General features: G+C 43.8%; 1 protein-coding gene across 1 annotated transcript in view; it reads left to right on the forward strand.

The window, feature by feature from the left end:
* Nucleotides 1–21,659, forward strand: part of wdr11 (WD repeat domain 11) — a 90,239-nt gene that overhangs the window by 50,944 nt on the left and 17,636 nt on the right. Inside the window, 8 exon segments of the mRNA XM_034682277.1 lie at nt 1,670–1,809; nt 3,686–3,794; nt 4,413–4,534; nt 8,826–8,973; nt 12,819–12,925; nt 13,003–13,117; nt 19,595–19,766; nt 19,862–19,970. Coding sequence (XP_034538168.1) covers nt 1,670–1,809; nt 3,686–3,794; nt 4,413–4,534; nt 8,826–8,973; nt 12,819–12,925; nt 13,003–13,117; nt 19,595–19,766; nt 19,862–19,970 — 1,022 coding nt within the window.

The raw sequence follows: 21,659 nt of genomic DNA on the forward strand, positions 1-21,659 counted from the left end.
GCCTCATGAATGCAAATGACAAAACACCTATACTCTACTTTTTCATGTAAATACACACACACAGCTGCCCCTAACCTAAATAACTACATATTACTTTGATGTGGTGTGAATCCTAAGTTATAAAATAACCCAGATGAACTCTAATAACAAACACAGGTCAAATAAATGTTCCTCAAACATGGCTTCTGTCTTTATAGTTCGTTCTTATCACGCTGATTTATGTCACAGTGTTCATGTTTCTGACTAGTTTACTTTGAATTAGTTATTAGATGATATAAAAATAGGTATAAAGCAGGAAAGAGGGGAGGGGCTAATGAAATCTCTTTTTTTAGATCTTTTTTCTTCAGTATATTGACTTTTCTCACAGAATTGTGAGATCAAAGGTAGAATTCTAGAACTCTGCCTTTGATGTCAGAATTCTAGAACTCTGCCTTTGATGTCAGAATTCTAGAAATCTGCCTTTGATGTCAGAATTCTAGAACTCTGCCTTTGATGTCAGAATTCTCGAACTCTGCCTTTGATGTCAGAATTCTCGAACTCTGCCTTTGATGTCAGAATTCTAGAACTCGGCCTGTGATGTCAGAATTCTAGAACTCTTCCTTTGATGTCAGAATTCTAGAACTCGGCCTTTGATGTCAGAATTCCAGAACTCTGCCTTTGATGTCATAATTCTAGAACTCTGCCTTTGATCTCAGAATTCTCGAACTCTGCCTTTGATGTCAGAATTCTAGAACTCGGCCTGTGATGTCAGAATTCTCGAACTCTGCCTTTGATGTCAGAATTCTAGAACTCTGCCTTTGATGTCAGAATTCTAGAACTCTTCCTTTGATGTCAGAATTCCAGAACTCTGCCTTTGATGTCAGAATTCTAGAACTCTGCCTTTGATGTCAGAATTCTGGAACTCTGCCTTTGATGTCAGAAATCTAGAACTCTGCCTTTGATCTCAGAATTCCAGAACTCTGCCTTTAATGTCAGAAATCTAGAACTCTGCCTTTGATGTCAGAATTCCAGAACTCTGCCTTTGATGTCAGAATTCTAGAACTTTGAGTTCTCGGAATTTTTAGGGCAGAATTCTGAGAGAAAAGGGTAAGCCTTTAAAAAAAAAGGCGTCCCAAACCCTCTTCCATATTAAGGCCATGATTGGCAGCTGTTTTGACCAATGAGGCTCCTGCAGCGTTTTGTGCGAACAGTGAGAGGAAACGTAAGAAACACTGACCAAATGTGAAAGATGTCAGCGCCTGTCATGATGGTATTTTGGCTTCATTTTTGTCCTGTAGGAGGAAGTGTAGATTTGTAGTCCATTCTTTTATACACTCAAACACACACAGAGGGCTCGAGTCTTCTCTTTAACACATGCTGTATAAACTGTTTGAGGTCATCTCAGCCTAAACCAGGCAGCTCTGTCTCTACATCTTAAACAGCCTCCAGGTGTCCTCCTCAAAACCAGAGGATGACAGGATCCTTGTCAACCTGCAGGGCGTCCTTGTTTTGTTTAAAAGGACACCTTGACGCTCTGCATAAAGTCGCCTCATCAGGTAGAGATGCTGAATGGGAGGCAGTGATTACTGCAGGTGTGAGAGTGAGTCGCCTGCAGTCTGAGGCGGAACAGGTGAAACCAGGACAGCCTGGCACTGAAGCGTAATGAGATGAGTCTCTTCCCAGGTGTAAGGAAAGACACCCTTCATCCTCCCCTCCTCTTCCTCTCCTTCACCTTCCTCTCCTTGTTTTCTCAGGCAGGTGTTTTGCATTCAGAGGCGAACGAGGAAACGACGAGCCGCCCATCGAGATGATTAAAGTGTCTCATCTCAAGTGAGTTACCTGCTGCAGCCATAAAACCCAAAACCAATACAGCCACTGTAACGCTGTTACATGACACTAATACACACACTGTACATTTACATAAACACTCACACACTGTACATTTACATAAACACACTTTAAACCCACATACATCCTCTTTACATCCATTTGTCTCTATCTGCCAGATGTCTCAGAATACGTCTGTGATCTAAATGAAGCTCTGCAGAGAAACTGATCTCATTAACGTGTTGTTTGTTTATTATCGTCACACAGAAAACTTATCTGATTCTGTTTCATATTCAACCATGAATCATCTCTACATACTTTTAATGAGACTGATATTCAGATAAATAAGAGGGCATCTGAATCTCTTACAGAGTTATGAGGCAGCAGCAGAGTGATGTGCTCTGTTCCCTTTTCAAGGCTGTCATATTTCATAAACACAGAAAGCCGCCCCAACCAACCTTTGTGCATATATATTTAGAATATGTTGAGGTGGTGATGTCCTATAATAGACAGTGACGCCTCTGATCATTCTGCCTACACCTGCATTTTTTGCCAATATTAATAACACTTTGAATCTCTGGAGTGAAAAAATATTCTGCTGTGGAGGGAATAAAAACCGGACTCATTGTAAAACTCATGACCACGAAAATATGATTAACTGAACAACAACTGCAGATTGTTATAATAATTAAGATTTTGCACCTGAGTTTGGTTAATTTCACACGAGAACTGTCACAATGTACCGGTGTTCATGTTAACTGTCTTTTTAACAAAGTAAAATATAGATATTGTATCAATATTCTAGAACTCTGCCTCTGATCTCAGTATTCTAGAACTCTGCCTTTCATCTCAGAGTTCTAGAACTCTGCCTCTGATCTCAGTATTCTAGAACTCTGCCTCTGATCTCAGTATTCTAGAACTCTGCCTTTCACCTCAGAGTTCTAGAACTCTGCCTTTGATCTCAGAATTCTAGAACTCTGCCTTTGATCTCAGAATTCTAGAACTCTGCCTTTGATCTCAGAATTCTAGAACTCTGCCTTTGATCTCAGAATTCTAGAACTCTGCCTTTGATCTCAGAATTCTAGAACTCTGCCTTTGATCTCAGAATTCTACCCTGTCTTTGATCTTAAAGGCAGAATTCTAGAATTGTCATGTTAAATTGAAAGTTATGAATAAGCTTAATACTGTGAAACTAACTGGCTTAGACTAAGAGGCAGCAGTGGTTCTTTACACTCCACCATAAAACAGAGTGAAGACGAAGAGGCAGCAGCAGAAGAAGAAGACTCAGTTACCAGCTAGCTAGCCTCACAGTTTCTGGCTTCTACAGCAGCACACATCAAATCAAATGATTTTAACCATGCTGCTTAAGATCACAGTCTCTGGGTTGAACTTAGAGAGAGAAGCTGGTTCAGGATCTTCTCTCTGAAAGTCTTCTGCACAGTTGAATCTTGAATTTACTCTTTAAGAATTCTCAGTAGCTTTTAAAGTAGAGAGGCCAGAGTTACATCAGAGTGGGTTTAGGTGTGCTAACCTGATGCAACAGGTCACAGGGTGTAATCCATTGTGAGCAGAATAACCGTGCATGCTCAGTGTGTATTTTCTGCACACAGCTGCCTCAGGCTTGTTGAGCCTCTGATGCAAAAAAAAATGTTTTAATAATGTATAAATGTTTGAAAGTGTTATTCCTCTCCAGGGTGGAGTATTTAAAGTTTCCTCTTAACAGCATAGGGCTGTATGATTCAGCATTTTCAAAACACACAGAGCACAGAGTGTTTGGCTTTTACAGGGGGAAAAGTCAAACTTTACAGCATGCTACAAGAAACACCTCGTAGCTCTGCATGGTTCTGGTCTGACATGTTTTTGTGGTGTGTGTCTGCAGGCAGTACCTGGTGGTTGTGTTCAGAGACAAACCTCTGGAGCTGTGGGACATCAGGACGGGGACGCTGCTGCGAGAGATGGCCAAGAACTTCCCCACTGTGACCGCACTGGTAGGAAACTCTGAAATCTGCTCCCTGATAAAACTCTGTAACCTTTAGAGGAGCGGTACGGCTCATTGACGCTCTCAGCTTCGCATCCCAACATCTCCAGCCTCATGTTTACTCGTCCTGAACACAGTCAGAGCTGAAGAGTAGACTCCCCCCCCCTCTCTGAACACTCAAACTTGTTGACCCCCTCTCCCTCCCCGGTTTGTTTCGGCCATTTTAAAGATTAGAAATTTTTCCCTCAGCTCAGCAAACAGCAGAGTCTTCATTATGCAGAGAGACGCTCGTAAAAGAAGAGTGATGCTGGACAAACTTTACGGAGAGGCTGTAAAATCCTCCTCAGCTCGAATAAAAACGACAGTAACCTTAATAATACATGCCGCCATCCCCCAGGCTCGTATCGCTGTCTCATTTCAGCATCCATAACAAGCCGAGAGCGACCCGACTGGAGCTACAGGTCGACAGGAGCGCTCTCCTGAGTGTCACCTGAGAGAGCAGCCGGCAAATTACCTGCAGCTTGTCTGCTCCAGGCCGCTGTCTCAGCAAATATGCTTCTGTCTGGGTTTGTCGCTGTAAATGCCCCCCTGTGTCTGTGTGTGTGTGTGTGTGTGTGTGTGTAAACAGGAGTGGTCCCCGTCCCACAACCTGAAGAGTCTGAAGAAGAAGCAGATGGCGGCGAGGGAGGCGATGGCCCGGCAGACGGTGTCGGACGCCGAGCAGAGCAGCGTGGAGTCGTCAGTCATCAGGTCAGAGTCACAACACCTCAGATTAGATAGAGACTATCACTAAACTCCTCCAACAGCAGAGTGAGCTCACTCTTTAGGGACGATCATCTGAGGACTAGGGGTGGGAATTGATAAGATGTTATCAATGTCAATGTCATTGTGGATTCTGCTTATCAATCTAATTCCTTATCGATTCTCCTAACGATCCCTGAGTATTGTTTTGAGGGGGGAAAAAGTAGTTCCACACAGTCTTCCACACCAAAAGGAACCATTTTATTTTTTCCAAAATTATGTCTGCACAAGACTGAACATGAACATATTCAACTTGATCATACTAATAATAATAATAGTAATACATTTTATTTAAAGGCGCCTTTCTCGGCACTCAAGGACACCGCACAGATATAAATATATACATACACGAATTCACATTAAAGGAAACAAAATCAGAGTCAAAATGAAATCAATATAAACTGACAAAGTGGTGAGAAAAAGAATAGAAACAAAAATGACAGAGCAATTGGAGTCAGACGGAGTAGGCGGTTTGGAACAGATGTGTTTTGAGTTGTGATTTGAAGTTGGGGAAAGAATCTGTGTTTCTGAGTTGAGGTGGTAATGAGTTCCAGAGACGGGGAGCAGAGCGGCTGAATGCTCGGCTCCCCATAGTGGTGAGACGGGCGGAGGGGACAGACAGGTGTATGGAGGAAGAGGATCTGAGGGAGTGGGAGGGAGTGGGAACATGGAGGAGGTCGGGGGGGGCGAGGTTGTGGATGGTCTTGAATGTTAACAGGAGGACTTTGAACTGAATATGGAACTGAACAGGGAGCCAGTGGAGCTGTTGGAGGACAGGAGTGATGTGGTGGATGGAGGGGGTTCGGGTAATGATACGGACAGCTGAATTCTGGACCAGTTGGAGTTTATGGAGGGATTTGTGAGGGAGGCCGAAGAGGAGAGAGTAGCAGTAGTCCAGATGGGAAGTGACAAGGCTGTGGACAAGGATGGCGGCAGTGTGAGGGGTGAGGGAGGGGCGGAGACTGAACAATAGGTTGACCTCATTCTCGGCCGCGTGAGTCCAGATGTGGCCCCTCGAGCCTGAGGGAAAGACTTTGGATTTGGAGAGGAAAAACGCTTTTCCTCCGGGGGTCATCGCGGAGGTATTTTACCCGCTATCCGTGCCTCATTTTCGGCCTGCAGTCTGGACATGGCCCCTCGAGCCTCAGGGAAAGTGTCCCAACTCCGAAATGGGAGAGGTATTTGCACCGAGGAGTTCTGCGTCGCAGAGTGTGTGGCGTAATGCAACGTACCGCGACATGACGTGACGTCATGCTGGGAAATGAATCGTTAAGAAGAATGGATAACATTTGAGGTGTACAATTCCAATGGAATTGATCAATTGGAACCAGTTCTAAGTCAGATCCGGTTTTCGATTCCCATCCCTACTGAGGACAGATTGTTTTTTTACAGGAAGTGAACTTTTAGTCTTTAGATGAATCGTGTTTTAAGCCTGGTTTATACATTGACATCATAGGTCTGCGTATCTCTTATTCGATGCAGAAGCGTACACATGTAGCCGCTGAGGATCTGGGGAGCAGCAACTCCTCCAAAATACAGACAAAGAGCAGAGTTTGCAGCGTTACTTCCAAGTCCTGTCCAAGCAGAGATCAGAGCTTCATCAGCTGGTTTTGTAACTGAGTTTAGAATTAAGTTATTTTTGGTGCTGTCAAGAGATTAAAAATAAATTAATTATGATCTGTAATTAATTGATCTAATTAATCTCTTTTTTAAATCTCACCTAAAAATAGCTGAGAAAAGCCCTCAACTTGAGGTATTTCTTCTTCTTCAGCCAGGCGCTGAGACAGACCAGCTTGGTCACATTTTCTGGGAGTAAGGCTGCCCTTTTATTTTGCACTATGTAGCCTGCAAAGCTTAACAGTCTCTCACGAGGTACGGAGCTTGCCAGGGAGGCCAGGTACATGCGTGCTAGGGCTGACAGCTTTTCATAGCCTCCTGCAGGGGACAGTCATCCACACTGATACTGGGCTCTGCTCTGTAGCGCTGCAGTTATATTGCTAACGTCTTCGCTGTTTACGTCAGCTGTGGCTGCACTCGAGACTGGGTGCTTTGAGTTGATGTGGTAAACTTGAGCTGCTTCGGTGGTAAGCAAACTCCTTACAAAGAAGGTAATGGTGCCGTCGGGGCGTTTTTGGCATGTATATTTCCAATTAATTGGACCTACAACTCTCACATGCTCCTCCATTTTCACGTCCCCTCTCCACTCCTCACTGTGCCCTCCCAACTACAATGGGAGCCTTTCAGATTATGATACACACCCAAACACAATGACAGCCAATCAATGTCCACTTCAGGGTGTGACTGACACCCCCAATAACTCAAGCACAAGAAGCCCCATGCAGAAAAACGGATTTTATAAAAAGACAACTCATGCAGAAACAGTAAAGTTAGAGATTAAAAATAATAATAATAATTTGAGTTATTTTATTTAGTTCTTATAAAGAACACCAGCGCCGTTATTAGAGAAGAGGAAGCAGCAGAAGAAGATCACAGCCGACAGATAAGCAGGAGAAAGAGTCAGAGTTTGAAACCTCACCCACGAGTTAAAGAGAGTCAGAGAAACAGAAGCTGTGACCACGTTCAGCTCCAAGCACAGAGCCTCCAGGATGTATTTATCTCTTTAAAGATTATCTTTGAGCTTCAATGACTGAATCCTGACGACAGGACCGTGAACAGAGCAGAGAGCTGGAGAGAAAACACACACACCTCTGTTGTGCGTGTCATTGTAGTGTGTTCATTGTGCTGCATCGGGGGTTTAAAGGCATCAAAAGGACACTGCGCCTGAAGGTGTTAATATGTGTGTTTTAAAACGTAGCCCGCATAGTCATCCAATTATTTTCATGCATAGTAATCAACGTTTGCTCTTTAGGTGTGCCTGTGTCAGTGGAAACAGACGATTCCTGCAGGGCCCCACTTTAGGAGATGAAAACCAAATCACACCGTCAGACGACCTTTGTTCAAAAACCGCGGGGTCCTCAGAGTCAGTTCAGAAATATAGTGTTTGAAAAATACAATGTTTCATTTTCAAAAACTTCTATGACTAATAAACAACAAACCGAGTTTATAAAGGAAGAAATAAAAACATGAACATATCAAAAGTGTCATGTGTGGGTGGGGCAGTGCTGTTGGAGGTCATATGAACACTTCTTCTTTTTTTAACTTTGATTTTTGGGCTTTTTTGCCTTTATTGACCAGACAGCTGAAGAGAGACAGGAACAGTGGGGAGTAGAGAGTGAGGGAAGACATGCAGGTAATGGTCGACCAGTCGCGAGTTGAACCGGTGACCTCTGCAACGAGGACTATAGCCTCTATACATGGGGCGCTTACACAGGACTTCCAACAAATCCGTGTCTGGTCCGTCTTCGATCCGGCTTTGGTCTGGCTGGAGTCATGGAGTCATGTGACCCAGGTTTTTCCGCTGTAATCACTCAATCAAGGATTCTCCTCCTCCTCCTCTCCTCATCCATGTTGTCTTTCTGGTCCTCTGAAAACCTCTGACCTGTTGACTCCAGGCCTGGCTCCACTCATCATGACTTTGGTTTGTTGTTGTAGTTAAGTGAAATACGATCTGGTGATAACACAGAGTGTTTTATTCTGAAAATGAACCGGATGTTTTCATTTTGTTTTGGTGAAACCTGACTTCCTGTCCCGCTCCATCTGCTCTGTTGAGATTGATGTGTCGTGCTCCAGCATCCAGGAAAAATAGAAGTCTTGCCTGGAACTCAACAGAGTGGATCCAGTGGAAGTTAACAGATTGACTAGAATAAAAACCTATCACATCAGGTGCTGTGATGGACCGGAGACAGATCTGGTGGAATTTGGCCTTTAGACCGCTAGGCTACCAGCGCCATATATTTACAGTTCTAAATGACAGCAGATTAAATCTAATAATAATAGTAACAACAGTAATAATAATGATCAAAAGGCCTTTTTTAAATGGACTGTAACTGTTTTTATATGTTTCATATCCAACAGTCATTCAGTCACTCCATCCTCTTTCTTCACCTCTTATAAACTCTGTGATATTTTTATTATTTGTACATTAAAGTAAAGAATCCAGCAGCTCATGTTCTCCTTCATTAAATCAGCTCACACTGTTTCCATGGAGCCTCTTCAAACAGAATCCATCCCTGCCGGGGTTAAATTATTATTTTTGGTTTGCAGAAAAAAAAAAAAAAAAAAAAGTCCAAATCCCACCCGGAGTGTTTCACACAGCTAAAATAAACCCTCTCCTCTGCAGCCTCCTCCAGGACGCAGAGAGCAAATCAGAGACCAGTCAGGCCATCTCAGCCAGGGAGCACTTTGTCTTCACGGACACGGACGGGCAGGTGTACCACATCACCGTGGAGGGCAACACGGTCAAAGACGGCGCACGAATCCCCCCTGATGTGAGTCCAGAGACCGTGTGTCTTTTTTTATGTCTCTTTTTATCTCACACACCGAGGACTCTTATCCCTCCTTCTTCTTTCCATTTTGTTTGTTTCATCCTTTCTTTTCACAGAGATCTACATCCCTCTCTCTCTTCTGTTTACTCAGGGTGTCTGCTATCACAGCTCTGACCTCTGACTTCCTCTGAATTATCCATAAAACCTGATCTCTGTATATTGATTCTACATACAAATATAGACTCTGTACTCAGGGTCTGGGTTCTAGTCTGAGAAGGGGTCTGGGTTCTGTCTGTGGTCTGAGTAGTATCCACCAATTAGATGTCAGCAGGAGAAACAGTCTGTATGGAGAGCAACAGCAGGTGTTCTAGAATTCTGACATCAGAGACAGAATTCCAGAACTCCGTCTTTGATGTCAGAATTCTAGAACAAATGGAACATTCCATGAAGAAGGTCAGAGCTAAAAAAAACATCAGTGTCTCTAATCCTCTTTCATAGACCTCCATTCAACAAACAAACATTGTAGACGTAGTTTTCTTCTCCTCTTGAGGACAGACCTGACAAAGCTTTTTACTTTCAGCTACAACTAACCTGTAATTAGAGATTCTGATTCAGAAACATGTTGAATCTGGATCTCAGGGGTCTGGATTTTAGTCTGAGAAGGGTTCTGGTCTTGGTTTGTAGTCTGAGTTGTGTCCACCAATCAGGTGTCAGCAGGAGAAACAATCTGTATGGAGAGCAACAGCAGGTGTTCTAGAATTCTGACATCAAAGACAGAATTCCAGAACTCTGTCTTTGATGTCAGAATTCTAGAACAAATGGAACATTCCGTGAAGAAGGTCAGAGCTAAAAAAAACATCAGTTTCTCTAATCCTCTTTCATAGACCTCCATTCAACAAACAAACATTGTAGACGTAGTTTTCTTCTCCTCTTGAGGACAGACCTGACAAAGCTTTTTACTTTCAGCTACAACTAACCTGTAATTACAGATTCTGATTCAGAGACATGTTGAATCTGGATCTCAGGGTCTGGATTTGAGTCTGAGATGGGTTCTGGTCTCTGTCTGTAGTCTGAGTGGTATCCACCAATCAGGTGTCAGCAGGAGAAACAGTCTGTATGGAGAGCAACAGCAGGTGTTCTAGAACTCTGACATCAAAGACGATTCTAGAACTCTGTCTTTGATGTCAGAATTCTAGAACACAGATATAAATAAATCCTTACTTCCTCTCTGTTTTCACGTCTCTGCTCGTCTTCTCCCTCGTGTTAAAGAGATAAGTTATTCTCTGAGATGTGAGCCTTTTGTTTCTGAGTTTAAAAAGAATGAAAAGATGAAAATAATTCACACTGATTACTCGTCTTTCCCCGATCAAACATCTGCTTTATGTCAGCGTCGTGGAGCTGAAGTGAATCATTGCTCTCTGGTTGTTAGCCAGCATCTGGATGATTCCTCTCCTCCTCTTCCTCCTGCATCCTTCAGGTGTTTTTAGTGTTTTGTGCAGATGTTGATTAAGATGTAAAGAAAGAAATGTTTTGATATGAAGATGGATTTCGGAGACGCTGATAGGAATCGCTCACTTAGTTTGCTCTGACAGCAACACGGCTGAAGATGTTCAATAAAAATAACTAATATCAAGATAATTTCTCACCTGAGGGCCGAACTAAAAACTCATTCTGACAATTAACATGTTTAATTGTACCGCTCCACGCTCCGTCTTGTTCATGTTAGATACCAGAGGAATGATTCATCTTCATGAGAGCTGATTACGACCTCTGCAGACAGCTGCAAACAAAAGAGTCTTTGACAGCAAGAACCAGGGTCTAACTTTAGTTCCTGGGTTATCTCACTCTGAAAGGCCCCACTTTCACGTTCCTGATTGATACTCAGTGTTTATTTCCCATAATAACATCACACACACACACCTGTGATTCTCTTGGTTTAATAACTCCTGAACATCGGTCTTCTCTGAGCCTGATAGTGTGAATGCGTCTCTGTCAGCTCCCGGTGTTCCAGTCTGAAGAGTGACCCTGTAAACTGGAGACCTTCAGCTGAACGTGTCAGTGTTTGTGGAGCGCTCAGCCTTTAATCAGAGCTGCAATCAGAGTCCACCAATCAGAGACCAGACGTGAGGCCGGTCTGAGCTGACCCCGACACGAGCGCCGACCTTATCCTCCATCAGCTCAAAGCAGGATGACAAACATCCTCTCCCTTCATCACTTTGTCTTTACAGGACGAACGTCTCGTCTCTGTGTCCTCAGTACTTCCTGTCTTCTCTTTTTGTCATCACATCTCTTTGCCCTCCAGAAGTCTTGTGTCTTTGTGGTTGTTACATCTTTGGAACAACCAGGGTCTAACTTTAGTTCCTGGGTAATTAATCTTTCCCTTAAAAGCCCCTCCTTGAGAGGTAGTACTCAAAAGGTCCAGGAACTTTTGGGGGCGGGGCCTGCAGTGCCGAAGGTTACTCAGTGTTTTTATTCCCCCCTCCGTCCACACTAACTCACACACACCTGTGATTCTCTTGGTTTAATACCTCCTGATCATCGGTCTTCTCTGAGCCTGATAGTGTGAATGCGTCTCTGTCAGCTCCCGGTGTTCCAGTCTGAAGAGTGACCCTGTAAACTGGAGACCTTCAGCTGAACGTGTCAGTGTTTGTGGAGTTTACAACAGCTGTTGAAACACAGAAGGAGTCCTCGGGAATGCATCCTAGTTTAGTTTTTATTCTCCAAATATCCTCATCAGATATTTACTGATCGTCTAAAGACGTTTGTGAGGGATGCATCCGGCTGAGAGTCTCCAGTTAACAGGGTCGCTGTTTAAACTGGAACACCGGTCCATCTCTGACATGGATTTAAAATCTTTCTTCTTGCTTTAAGTCGAGCGTTTCAGACGTTTGAATCCTCTTTGTCTCTCGAGCTCGTCTCCTTCCAAGAGTTGATTCAGAGCTCGATCACTGTAACCAGTGAAAACACAGATGGTGTGATGGATTAAATAATCAGTGTCTGAGCTGCAGCATCAAATGAATGTGACAGAAAATCATCACCACACTTTCTTTTATTATGAAATAGAAGTTTGTCAGAGTGCAGACGTCCATAAAACCCCAGAGCGCCATAAAATCAGAGCTTTCAGGAGCTTTCGTTACTCCTCATCAAACCGGGTCTCGTAACAGTGTGCAGCTGAGTCACGCTAAAGCCTTAATGTAACTTCCTGTGGCGAGGTGTTCATGCAGACGTCCTCCTCTCTCACATTCATTTTATTATTTTATTCAAGACGCTGAAACTCACCTGCTCCATAAAGAGAAGTCATCGTATTTCATCACGAGCTCCTCTTTATGTCTGGATTGTTAAGGTGTCTCACTACCTGCTTTTCCACACACACACACACACACACACACACATACACACACATGCACATGCACATGCACACGGTGCAGGTTTACCTGGGGATCTGAGGTCTTATCTTTGTGACGGCTGCAGATTAATTGCCGACAGATTTGCATACCCCGAAGGTTTTACAGTCTCTTCAGGTTGATAGCAGATCTTCATATCTCTGTCAGCAAACTCTCCTTAAAGTTTGCTCCCATAATCCGTTGTGTGAACACTGAAGGTGAGCGTCTTCATATCAGCGTGCCAGCCTCACTCACACTCACAGATGTAGCTTGTTTACTCTGTGAGCACCTCAGATATCAGGATGACTTTGCCTGCTCTGATTCACACAGACTGTTAGGACAGAGAGGTGTAGAGCTGCTTTTAACTCTTTATTTCACATGACAATAAGAACCGCTGAGTAAAACCCTGCTGCTGTTCCTCCTCTTGGTTCTGACTCAGAGTTTGTGTGTTCCTCTCGTCTGCAGGGCAGCATGGGCAGCATCGCCTGCATCGCCTGGAAAGGTGACACCCTGGTGCTCGGCGACGTGGACGGAAACCTCAACTTCTGGGACCTGAAAGCTCGTCTGTCCAGGTATCAGCTCCCCTCTGATGTTTATCTACCTGTACCCGCAGTAAGCTCCATGCTCACCTTCATGCTGGTGCTTTCAGGGGGATCCCGACTCATCGAGGCTGGGTGAAGAAGATCCGCTTCGCTCCGGGGAAGGGGAACCAGAAGCTGCTGGTGATGTACACGGACGGAGCCGAGGTCTGGGACACCAAAGAGGTGAGGCCCCACACACAGTGACCCTTAAGTCCGAGTCCTTCGTGCTCACCATGACCGAGTCCAGAGTCGACTCCAAAAATTGTGTCTGCAGATTTAAATCATTGATAAAGTCACAGCGCTGTGTGTCGTGTGTGAATGCACACCGTGCCTCTCTTCATGTGGAGATGCACATTGATTCTGCTGCAGAGGGATCCCTGCAGGTGCTTAATGAACTCTAAACTACCTGCAGCCCTGAGATGTTATCAGCAGTCCAAGCAGGCTAACTGAAGCATCGACTTATGGACTCCAGGTTGAAGTTTGAGCTCCTCTTCATCTTCCTCTCGATGGTTCTTTTAGAGATCTGACTTGTTGCTCCACTCTCGCTCGCATGCACAACTCATGGCGCCTCTTTTAGACGTTCTGACAGGAGCTGCTGTTGAACAAGACAACAATTACAAACACAAGACAGCTGCTACCTGAGTAAACTATCAGGGTCTCAAACTACAAACAATAGAATAGACTTTATCAGTAAAGTAGACTAAGTCCTTGTTGAGTCAGGAGTCCTGAAAAACTATTTTGGCAAGAGTCCTGGACCTGAGCACTACAGCACTGGCTTTGACATCATCTCTGAAGCTGACTGGTGTATTTGATATTTAGCTGGGACATTAAATATGAGTCAATGACAGGTTGTCAATTAAAAATCTGAGGTTTTTGGGCGCTTTTGGCCGAGCAGTCTAATGGTGCGTTCACACCAAACGCGAATAGAATCATTCGCGCGAATGAAGTACATGTAAAGTCAATGCAGAGGCGCGAGTAGAGGTCTGGCGGCGCGAATGGCGTGCATCATTTGCGCGAACGATTCGCGAGAGTTGTAATATCTGAACTGAGCGAATGAATCGCGGCGCGATAGCCAATCGGCGTTCAGATCCCCCGGTGACGTGTGTTGTGTGACGTATGGACCAGCGGAGATTCCAACGGGGATTCCCTCATCTGGAATATATGGGACACTTTGATTCTATCATTGTGCAGCTTCCCCATACTCTGTGACTCCACCTGTTCTTATGGGATGAGGAATAAACAGGAGCTCAGAGGACAGAGAGGGAGGAGGATTATGTGGTGAGTTGTGAAAAACTTTGTCTGTCAGCTATCGGTTGTAGTAGTAGGAAGTTATCTCTGCCCACTTTAGTATAACCGGCTTCCCCATTCAGTGTCCACGAGCTCAACCTTGTTACTGCGGTCAAGCCAGCCTCCACTGTCTTATGTTTGATGACAACAGACAGCTGTGGCGTGGGAGCCCCCCTCCCTCTCGCGTATATTCGCGTCTTGACACTCGTTTACATGCGATTTTTACGCGCGAATTGAGCGAGTCATTCGCGCGAGTAAACACAAATCATTTGCCCGTCCATATTCACGCGTCTAGCACGATCGTTCGCGTTTGGTGTGAACGCACCATAAGGGTGTTCCCCATGTACAGAGGCTACATTCCTTGTTGCAGCGGTCCCAGGTTCCATTCCCGGCCTCAACCGTTTCCTTCATGTCTTCCCGCTCTCTCTCTGCTCTCTGCATTTTGAATAAAATCTAAGATTTAAAGAAATAAAATTATATGAAAAAAGTTGTTTCAGAATGAAGGTTAGATATTTAAAAAATACAGTTATAATATTTAAAAAATAATAATAATTTAACAGACACAAAAAAGTAAGACTGTAAAATTATAAAGATGTGAAAAGTTGGTGGCCTAACGGTCTAAGCGCCCCACATACAGAGGCTATAGTCCTTGTTGCAGAGGTCGCAGGTTCAACTTCAGGCCTTAACCATTTCCTTCATGTCTTCCTCCCCCTCTCCCTGATCTCTGCATTTCCTGTCTCTCCTCAGCTGTCCTATGCATTAAAAGGTGAAAATGTCCAAAAATATCAAATAAATAAAAATTTAAAAAATCTGAGATTTAAAGAAATAAAATGACAAAAATAAAGTTGTTACAGAATGAAGGTGCAATATTTAGAAAATAAAGTTAGAATATTAAAAATGTGTAACTTTAAAGACAGATAAAAGGGGCAGCATTTGCCTAGCAGTCTAGGTGCGTGCCCCATATACAGAGGCTATAGTCCTCATTGCAGAGGTCGCAGGTTTGATTCCAGCCTCGACCATTTACTGCACGTCCCCCCCCACTCTCTACTCCCCTCATTTCCTGTCTCTCTTCAGCTTTCCTATCCGATTAAGGACATACAAGCCCAAAAAACATATCTTTAGGGGCGCTGGTGGCCTAGCGGTCTAAGGGCCCCACGTATAGAGGCTATAGTCCTCTTCGCAGAGGTCGCTAGTTCGACTCCCGGCTGGTTGACCATTTCCTGCATGTCTTCCCCCGCTCTCTACTCCCCACATGTACTGTCTCCCAAAAAATACCCCCACACATAAATAATTAAGACTCTAAAATGCATCTGTGTGTGTGCTTCATGCATACGATGTTGAATTTATTCGTTCTTCCTTGATAAATATCATATGATAGAAGCGTTCATCACAGACGCTCCGCCCGGCTCTGTCAGAGGAAGAACTCTGAAACAGATTCACTCTGAATGTGTTTTTCACTCTCTAATCACTGAAGGACTACGATCCTGTGACGCTGTATATATCCAGTTAATGTGCTCTCTCAGGCTAATAGAATATCTGCTGTAATTGTCCTGCTGTATTAGAGAACAGTCGCAGAGCACTGTGAGTACACACAGAGGCTTTAAAAGCTTTGTGCTGACGTTAATAAGACCAACCAGAGCAGGATGGATGATCCTGATTCTGTTAGCCGCAGCATCCTCGCTTCTTCTTTAACTTTGTTTACTGCGGTCGTTATCTTCCTCCCTCTGCGCCGTCTTCATCCCCGCTCGTCTAAAGACCCCGCGGCGAGTTTCAGCTCCAGTTCATCATCTGATCTGATGTCACAGACTGGACTCCCTCTCTCTTTATCTGCATCCACACCACGGCGTTTGCTCGCCCGCCCTGCAGCATCGTGATGATGAAAAAACAGGAGAGCAGATGAATGTGGAGCCGGGTCTGAGGGAGGGGTCCGCCACGGCAGTATTGTTTTTCTGAGGGGAGATAAAATACAGTTTCAGCCCACATACGTAAACAGATAGATCAAGCTGCAGAGGGAAACAAGAGATTGGGTAAGAAGGGGAGGAGGAGAGGAGGAGGAGGGGGAGGCGATGTCTGCTGACTGCTAGACTGCTCCTTTACACCCAATAAAACCAGAGGAGAGAGATTCTGGAGAAGACCCTCCTGAACAGGCTGCTCGTCCTCCCAACCTGTGTCCTGCTGCACTCAACAGGTTCATATAGAGAGGAGACGTCAGATAAACACGTCGACTCCATCATCGTCATCATGAAAACATCAGCTGATGAGAAGCTGTGAAGCAAAGAGAGACAGTGATTGTGGACAAGATGTGAATACTTAGTATGGGAGGTAGAGCCTTCAGCTATCATTTACCAGTCAGGGTCCGGGAGGCAGACACCCTCTCTACTTTTAAGAGTAGGCTTCAAACTTTCCTTTTTGATAAAGCTTATAGTTAGAGCTGGATCAGGCTTTGGACCAGCTCTTAGTAATGCTGCTATAGGCTTAGACTGCCGGGGGAGCTCACTCACTGGGGTCCTGTCTTTCCCTCTCTCTCCTCTCTCTGCCTGTCTCTTACTTTAACTCTTCCTGTCCCATTAAAGTTCCTAACCATAGACCTTTCTGGAGTCCCTGAGCTCCCTAGTCTCTAAAAGTAGTACGGGAGGTAGAGCCTTCAGCTATCAGGCCCCTCTCCTTTGGAATCATCTTCCAGTCAGAGTCCAGGAGGCAGACACCCTCTCTACTTTTAAGAGTAGGCTTCAAACTTTCCTTTTTGATTAAGCTTAAAGTTAGAGCTGGATCAGGCTTGGACCAGCTCTTAGTAATGCTGCTATAGGCTTAGACTGACACACTGGGATCCTGTCTTTCCCTCTCTCTCCTCTCTCTGCCTGTCTCTCACTTTAACTCTTCCTGCCCCATTAAAGTTACTAACCATAGACCTTTCTGGAGTCCCTGAGGTCCCTTGTCTTGTAGGTTCCTCTGGATCTCTGCTGTAGATTCCTTTTTTGGGTCTTTCTTTCTTTCTTTCTTTCTTTCTTTCTTTCTTTCTTTCTTTCTTTCCTTTTTCCTTTCATTCCTTCTTTCTTTAAGATGGATTATGGATGGATTAAGATGAGATCAGACTGAGTCCTGTCTGTAAGATGGGACTGGATCTGATCCGGTCTTGATGTTGGGTCTTTGTTCATAATAGAACACAGAGTATGGTCTAGACCTGCTCTGTTTGGAAAGAGTCTGAGGGGATTGTTTGTTGTGATTTGGTGCTTTATAAATAAAGATTGATTGATTCAGGGTTAAATATCTTTGGATGAATGGTAACAATAAACCAGAAAGTAAAAGGAGTGGGTGGTATTCGAGTTTCAGAAGACAAAGTGGATCAATATTTAATCAGTCAGGATGAATACTGGTTTTCTCTAATTTTCCTGAGACCTCCTGGTTGTAGATTCTCAGGTCTGCGTGGGACCTCCGGGTGGCATTGATGGACGGGCAGCGGAGGAAAGTCCTGGGGTGCACACCGCCTCAATTTGTGCCAGACAGCCTTGTTCAATTTAACAGGCTGTGTTGCCTTAATTCCTCAAAAGTCTGGCTCTCTGAGGTCCCTGATAGACTCTACCTGTGACAGATGAAATATCAGACCTGACTCCAGAGCACACAGTCCTCCTGATCCATATCAGAGCTTCATCTTTCAAACAGGATTGGACATTTTAAATCCAGGCTGATCCCATGATGAAGAAAATGAAACTCTGGAAACAAACTCAGAATAAAGTTTGTGTTAGCTGGAGGCTCAGGAGCTCGACTTCAAGGATACGATGCATGAGCTTATAATTTGCAGGATTGGCTTTCTGGTAATGTGTCTGCATGCATTCATCAACTCACTGTTTTATAGAGGCTGTGCTGTTTGGACAAAGACCAAATAAAGAATGTGGAGGAACAAAGAATGAAGAAGTTAAAGGTCTCTCACAACCTCAGGTCTTTAAATATGAAGCCTATGTGGAAGTTCTAAAAACTGCAGTTCCTCAAGTGTCCACTTGAGGCTGGCTGCAGAAGTACCAGAAACCACATACACACCCATTCAAAAAACATTTTGGGTCTGAATAACTTGAATTTTTTTATGACTCGTTATTTTTGAAAATATGAAACTTACGAGTTTTGCCCAAATAAGGGCGTGGCTGACTTAATGACACGCAGGAACACTGTAGCTGTCAGCGAGGAGGCTAAAGGCCCGCCTCTTAACCCTCCTATTATCCTTGGGGTCAACTGAACCCCATTCAATATTTAACGTCTCTAAATTAATGACTAACATCAGTTTTCCTAATTTAATGAGGACAACTGGGAAAATTAAAATGTTGATATGTTCCAATTTCCTGTAAAAAAATAATAAAAATGTACGCATCATAGTTCCTTAGGGTCAATTTGACCCCAGGCTGTTTTAGCTGTATATAACATAAGAAATATCAACATTTTACACACATTTGTTTTGGTTGTTTTGGATAATATTAAGGTCACTATAACCAAGGACACTTCCACATGTGACTGCAGGAGCTGGGATCGAACCGCCAACCTTTATATTGAGATATAATATTTCCTGTCACCATGTCTCTAAAGACATTCAATGATGTGTCCTGTGTCATATAGACATTTAAATGGTGTTTATGCTTGAAATATATTTTATTTAAGGTGCCACTAAAGTAGTCAACAAAGAAACATAAAGTACCTGACACATAAACCTGGGTAACAATCAGTTTCTGGAGGTTTAAATTGCTGGGGTCAAATTGACCCCAAAGATAAAAGATGCTTGTAAATTTGAGGGTAACAGGAGGGTTAGCCTCGCACTAGCTCGACAAAGTTCAGTATTTCCAATATGGTGAGCTATAGTGAGGTAAAGAGGCGGGCCTTTAGCCTCCTGGCTAACAGCTACTGTGTTCCTGCCTGTCAATCAAGTCAGCCACGCCCTTATTTGGGCAGAACTTTTAAGTTTTACATCAAAAGTGCAGAGCTATTAAAAATCCCCCCTCGTTCAGTGTGTGCTGATAGATAAATTAGCTACTCAGACCTAAACTGTTTTTTAACCAGGCTGTAAACATGTTTATTTCTGCTGTAAAGATCGCCTTCTTTGAATGGGTGTGTATATGGATTCTGGTGTTTGTGCAGCCAGCCTCTAGTGGACACTCGAGGAACTGCAGTTTATAACACTTCTGCATGGGCTTCATATTTTAAGACTGGGCTGTGCCGCCATCCAAAGTTGTTCTTGTTCATGATTAACTTTTTTGTTTGTTTTCTTAAAGAAACAGTCGACAACAGATGTTAAGAAATTAAGAACCTGGAAATTCCTTAACCTGGAAGTTTTAAATGATGGCCGGCTAACAAAGACAGAATAAAGACTCTCTCCTCCTCCTCCTCTCTCAGGTCCAGATGGTCAGCAGCATGCGGATCGGTCGAAACGTGAACTACCGCATCCTCGACATCGACTGGTGCACGTCTGATAAGGTGGTGCTGGCGTCCGATGACGGCTGCATCCGGGTCCTTGAGATGGCCATGAAGTCCGCCAGCTACCGCATGGACGAGCAAGACCTGACAGGTGAGTCATGGAGCGGAGGAGGGAGCGGTCAACCCGCCATGACATCATGTCGCCACCACGTAGAAACACTAATGCCTCTCTCTGAATGTGTGCAGATCCGGTGTGGTGTCCGTACCTGCTGCTCCCTCGAGCCGCTCTCACTCTGAAGGCGTTCCTGCTGCTGCAGCCGTGGTCAGGAACCTTCACCATGGACATCACTCAGGTGTAAGTCTCACCTCAGAGTCAGCCTCAGTAAATGTGTCGTAAATCATCCAGCTTTGCAGAGACAGCAGCGTTAGAGGGGCTAAGACAGAGGAGCATCTACCTCCCCTGTGTGTGTGTGTGTGTGTGTGTGTGTGTGTGTGTGTGTGTGTGCGTGTGTGTGTGTGAGCTCACATGAGTAAATTAATAAAGAATATTCAGCATTACAGAGAGAGAGAGGATGAAACCCAAGCCGTTGCCTCGTAAGACCTTTAATGAGTCCAGTTTTCATGTTTCTGCACAAATTAATTTCCCCGAGAGGATCCTGTGAGCGGTTTAATAACTTTTAGAGGAATAAAAAACACTTGATGAGCCGTCTGTGTGCAGCCCAGAGCCAGAAAAATCCATCAAAGCTGACCATCGCCTCTCTTAAAACCATCCTGTCATAGTTTGTTAAACCAGCTGGACGAAATAAACCGAACACAAGGACGCTCTGTGGCGTTAAAGCCAGACGCAGAGAGAGGTCAGCGTATACAGGAAGTAGGAATGTGTTTGGATCTATATATATATAGTATAAGGGAGTGGAGGTGTTTTAAGTTTAAAGCATGTTTCAGAATCAGCTGACTGAAGGTGTTGCTCACAGCGGAGACGCTCAGCTGGGGGCTGCGGCTGAGTGATAGGTCTCCACGAGCGCTTTTTTTTCACCGCTGCCAGACTGAATCTGACCCGGTTACGCTCCCGGCTGACACATGACCACGTTCACATGCTTATTTTTCTCAATAAGAACGAGAAAACTGGACACTGAGTCTGAAACATGATCCTGTTCAGTTGTCCTGTTGCAGTAAATCCACATGTTGTAGTCTGAGTCTTCACTCTATGAACATGCGTCCACAGAGATGATTTATAAGCCTGCTCCTCACGTTGATATTCAGCATTTTTAACATTTCGAACTCCTCAGAATGATCCGTAGCTGTTTAATACCGTCAGTAATATACACTGTGTCGTGAAGGAAATTTTGATTTAGGGGAAAAAACGTATTTGCCATTTTATTTTTGACGTGGAAAATGTTCACGTTTTTTTAATGATTAAACGATAATTGATCGTTAACATTTCCAAAGATCGATCAAGGAGAGTACTTGAAACTTACATCCCCAATTTAAATAGATTGACCTTATTAGTTTTAATATTTAATTATTTCATGTGGGAATCGTTCACTTTCCATTTCTCTACAATTCTTCTGAAGTTTTCCAACAAGGTATTTCTGTACGGTCATTTTAGTTTTTTTGCGAGGTGCTGAAAAAAAGTGTGCAGTGTTTTTATTTGAGTTACAACAAACCTTAAAAATGAAAAGGGATTACTTTGTTTACAAAGAAATAAAAAAGAACAAATATATATTGCAACTGTCCATATCTGAGAATTAAAATAAAATAATAGTTATTCAAATTTTGAGTTCAATCAAGTTTTCTTGAAAATCGTTAGAGATCCGTGAGTGAATCGTATCAGGAACAAGAAATTGGGATTCAAATCGAATCATGGGTTGAGTTTATCCTCACATCCCTAATTGTAGGAATTAGAGACATTTCTTGAGTTTCAAGTACATAAATCTGCAGGAGGGATCCCAAAACAGTTCAAACACACTCATTATTCACACTGTAAACATGTTAACCCTCCTGTTACCCTCAAATTTAACAACATCTTTTATTCTTGGGGTCA

Source organism: Notolabrus celidotus, chromosome 4 (assembly GCF_009762535.1).
Source record: "Notolabrus celidotus isolate fNotCel1 chromosome 4, fNotCel1.pri, whole genome shotgun sequence".
Classification (NCBI taxonomy): domain Eukaryota; kingdom Metazoa; phylum Chordata; class Actinopteri; order Labriformes; family Labridae; genus Notolabrus; species Notolabrus celidotus.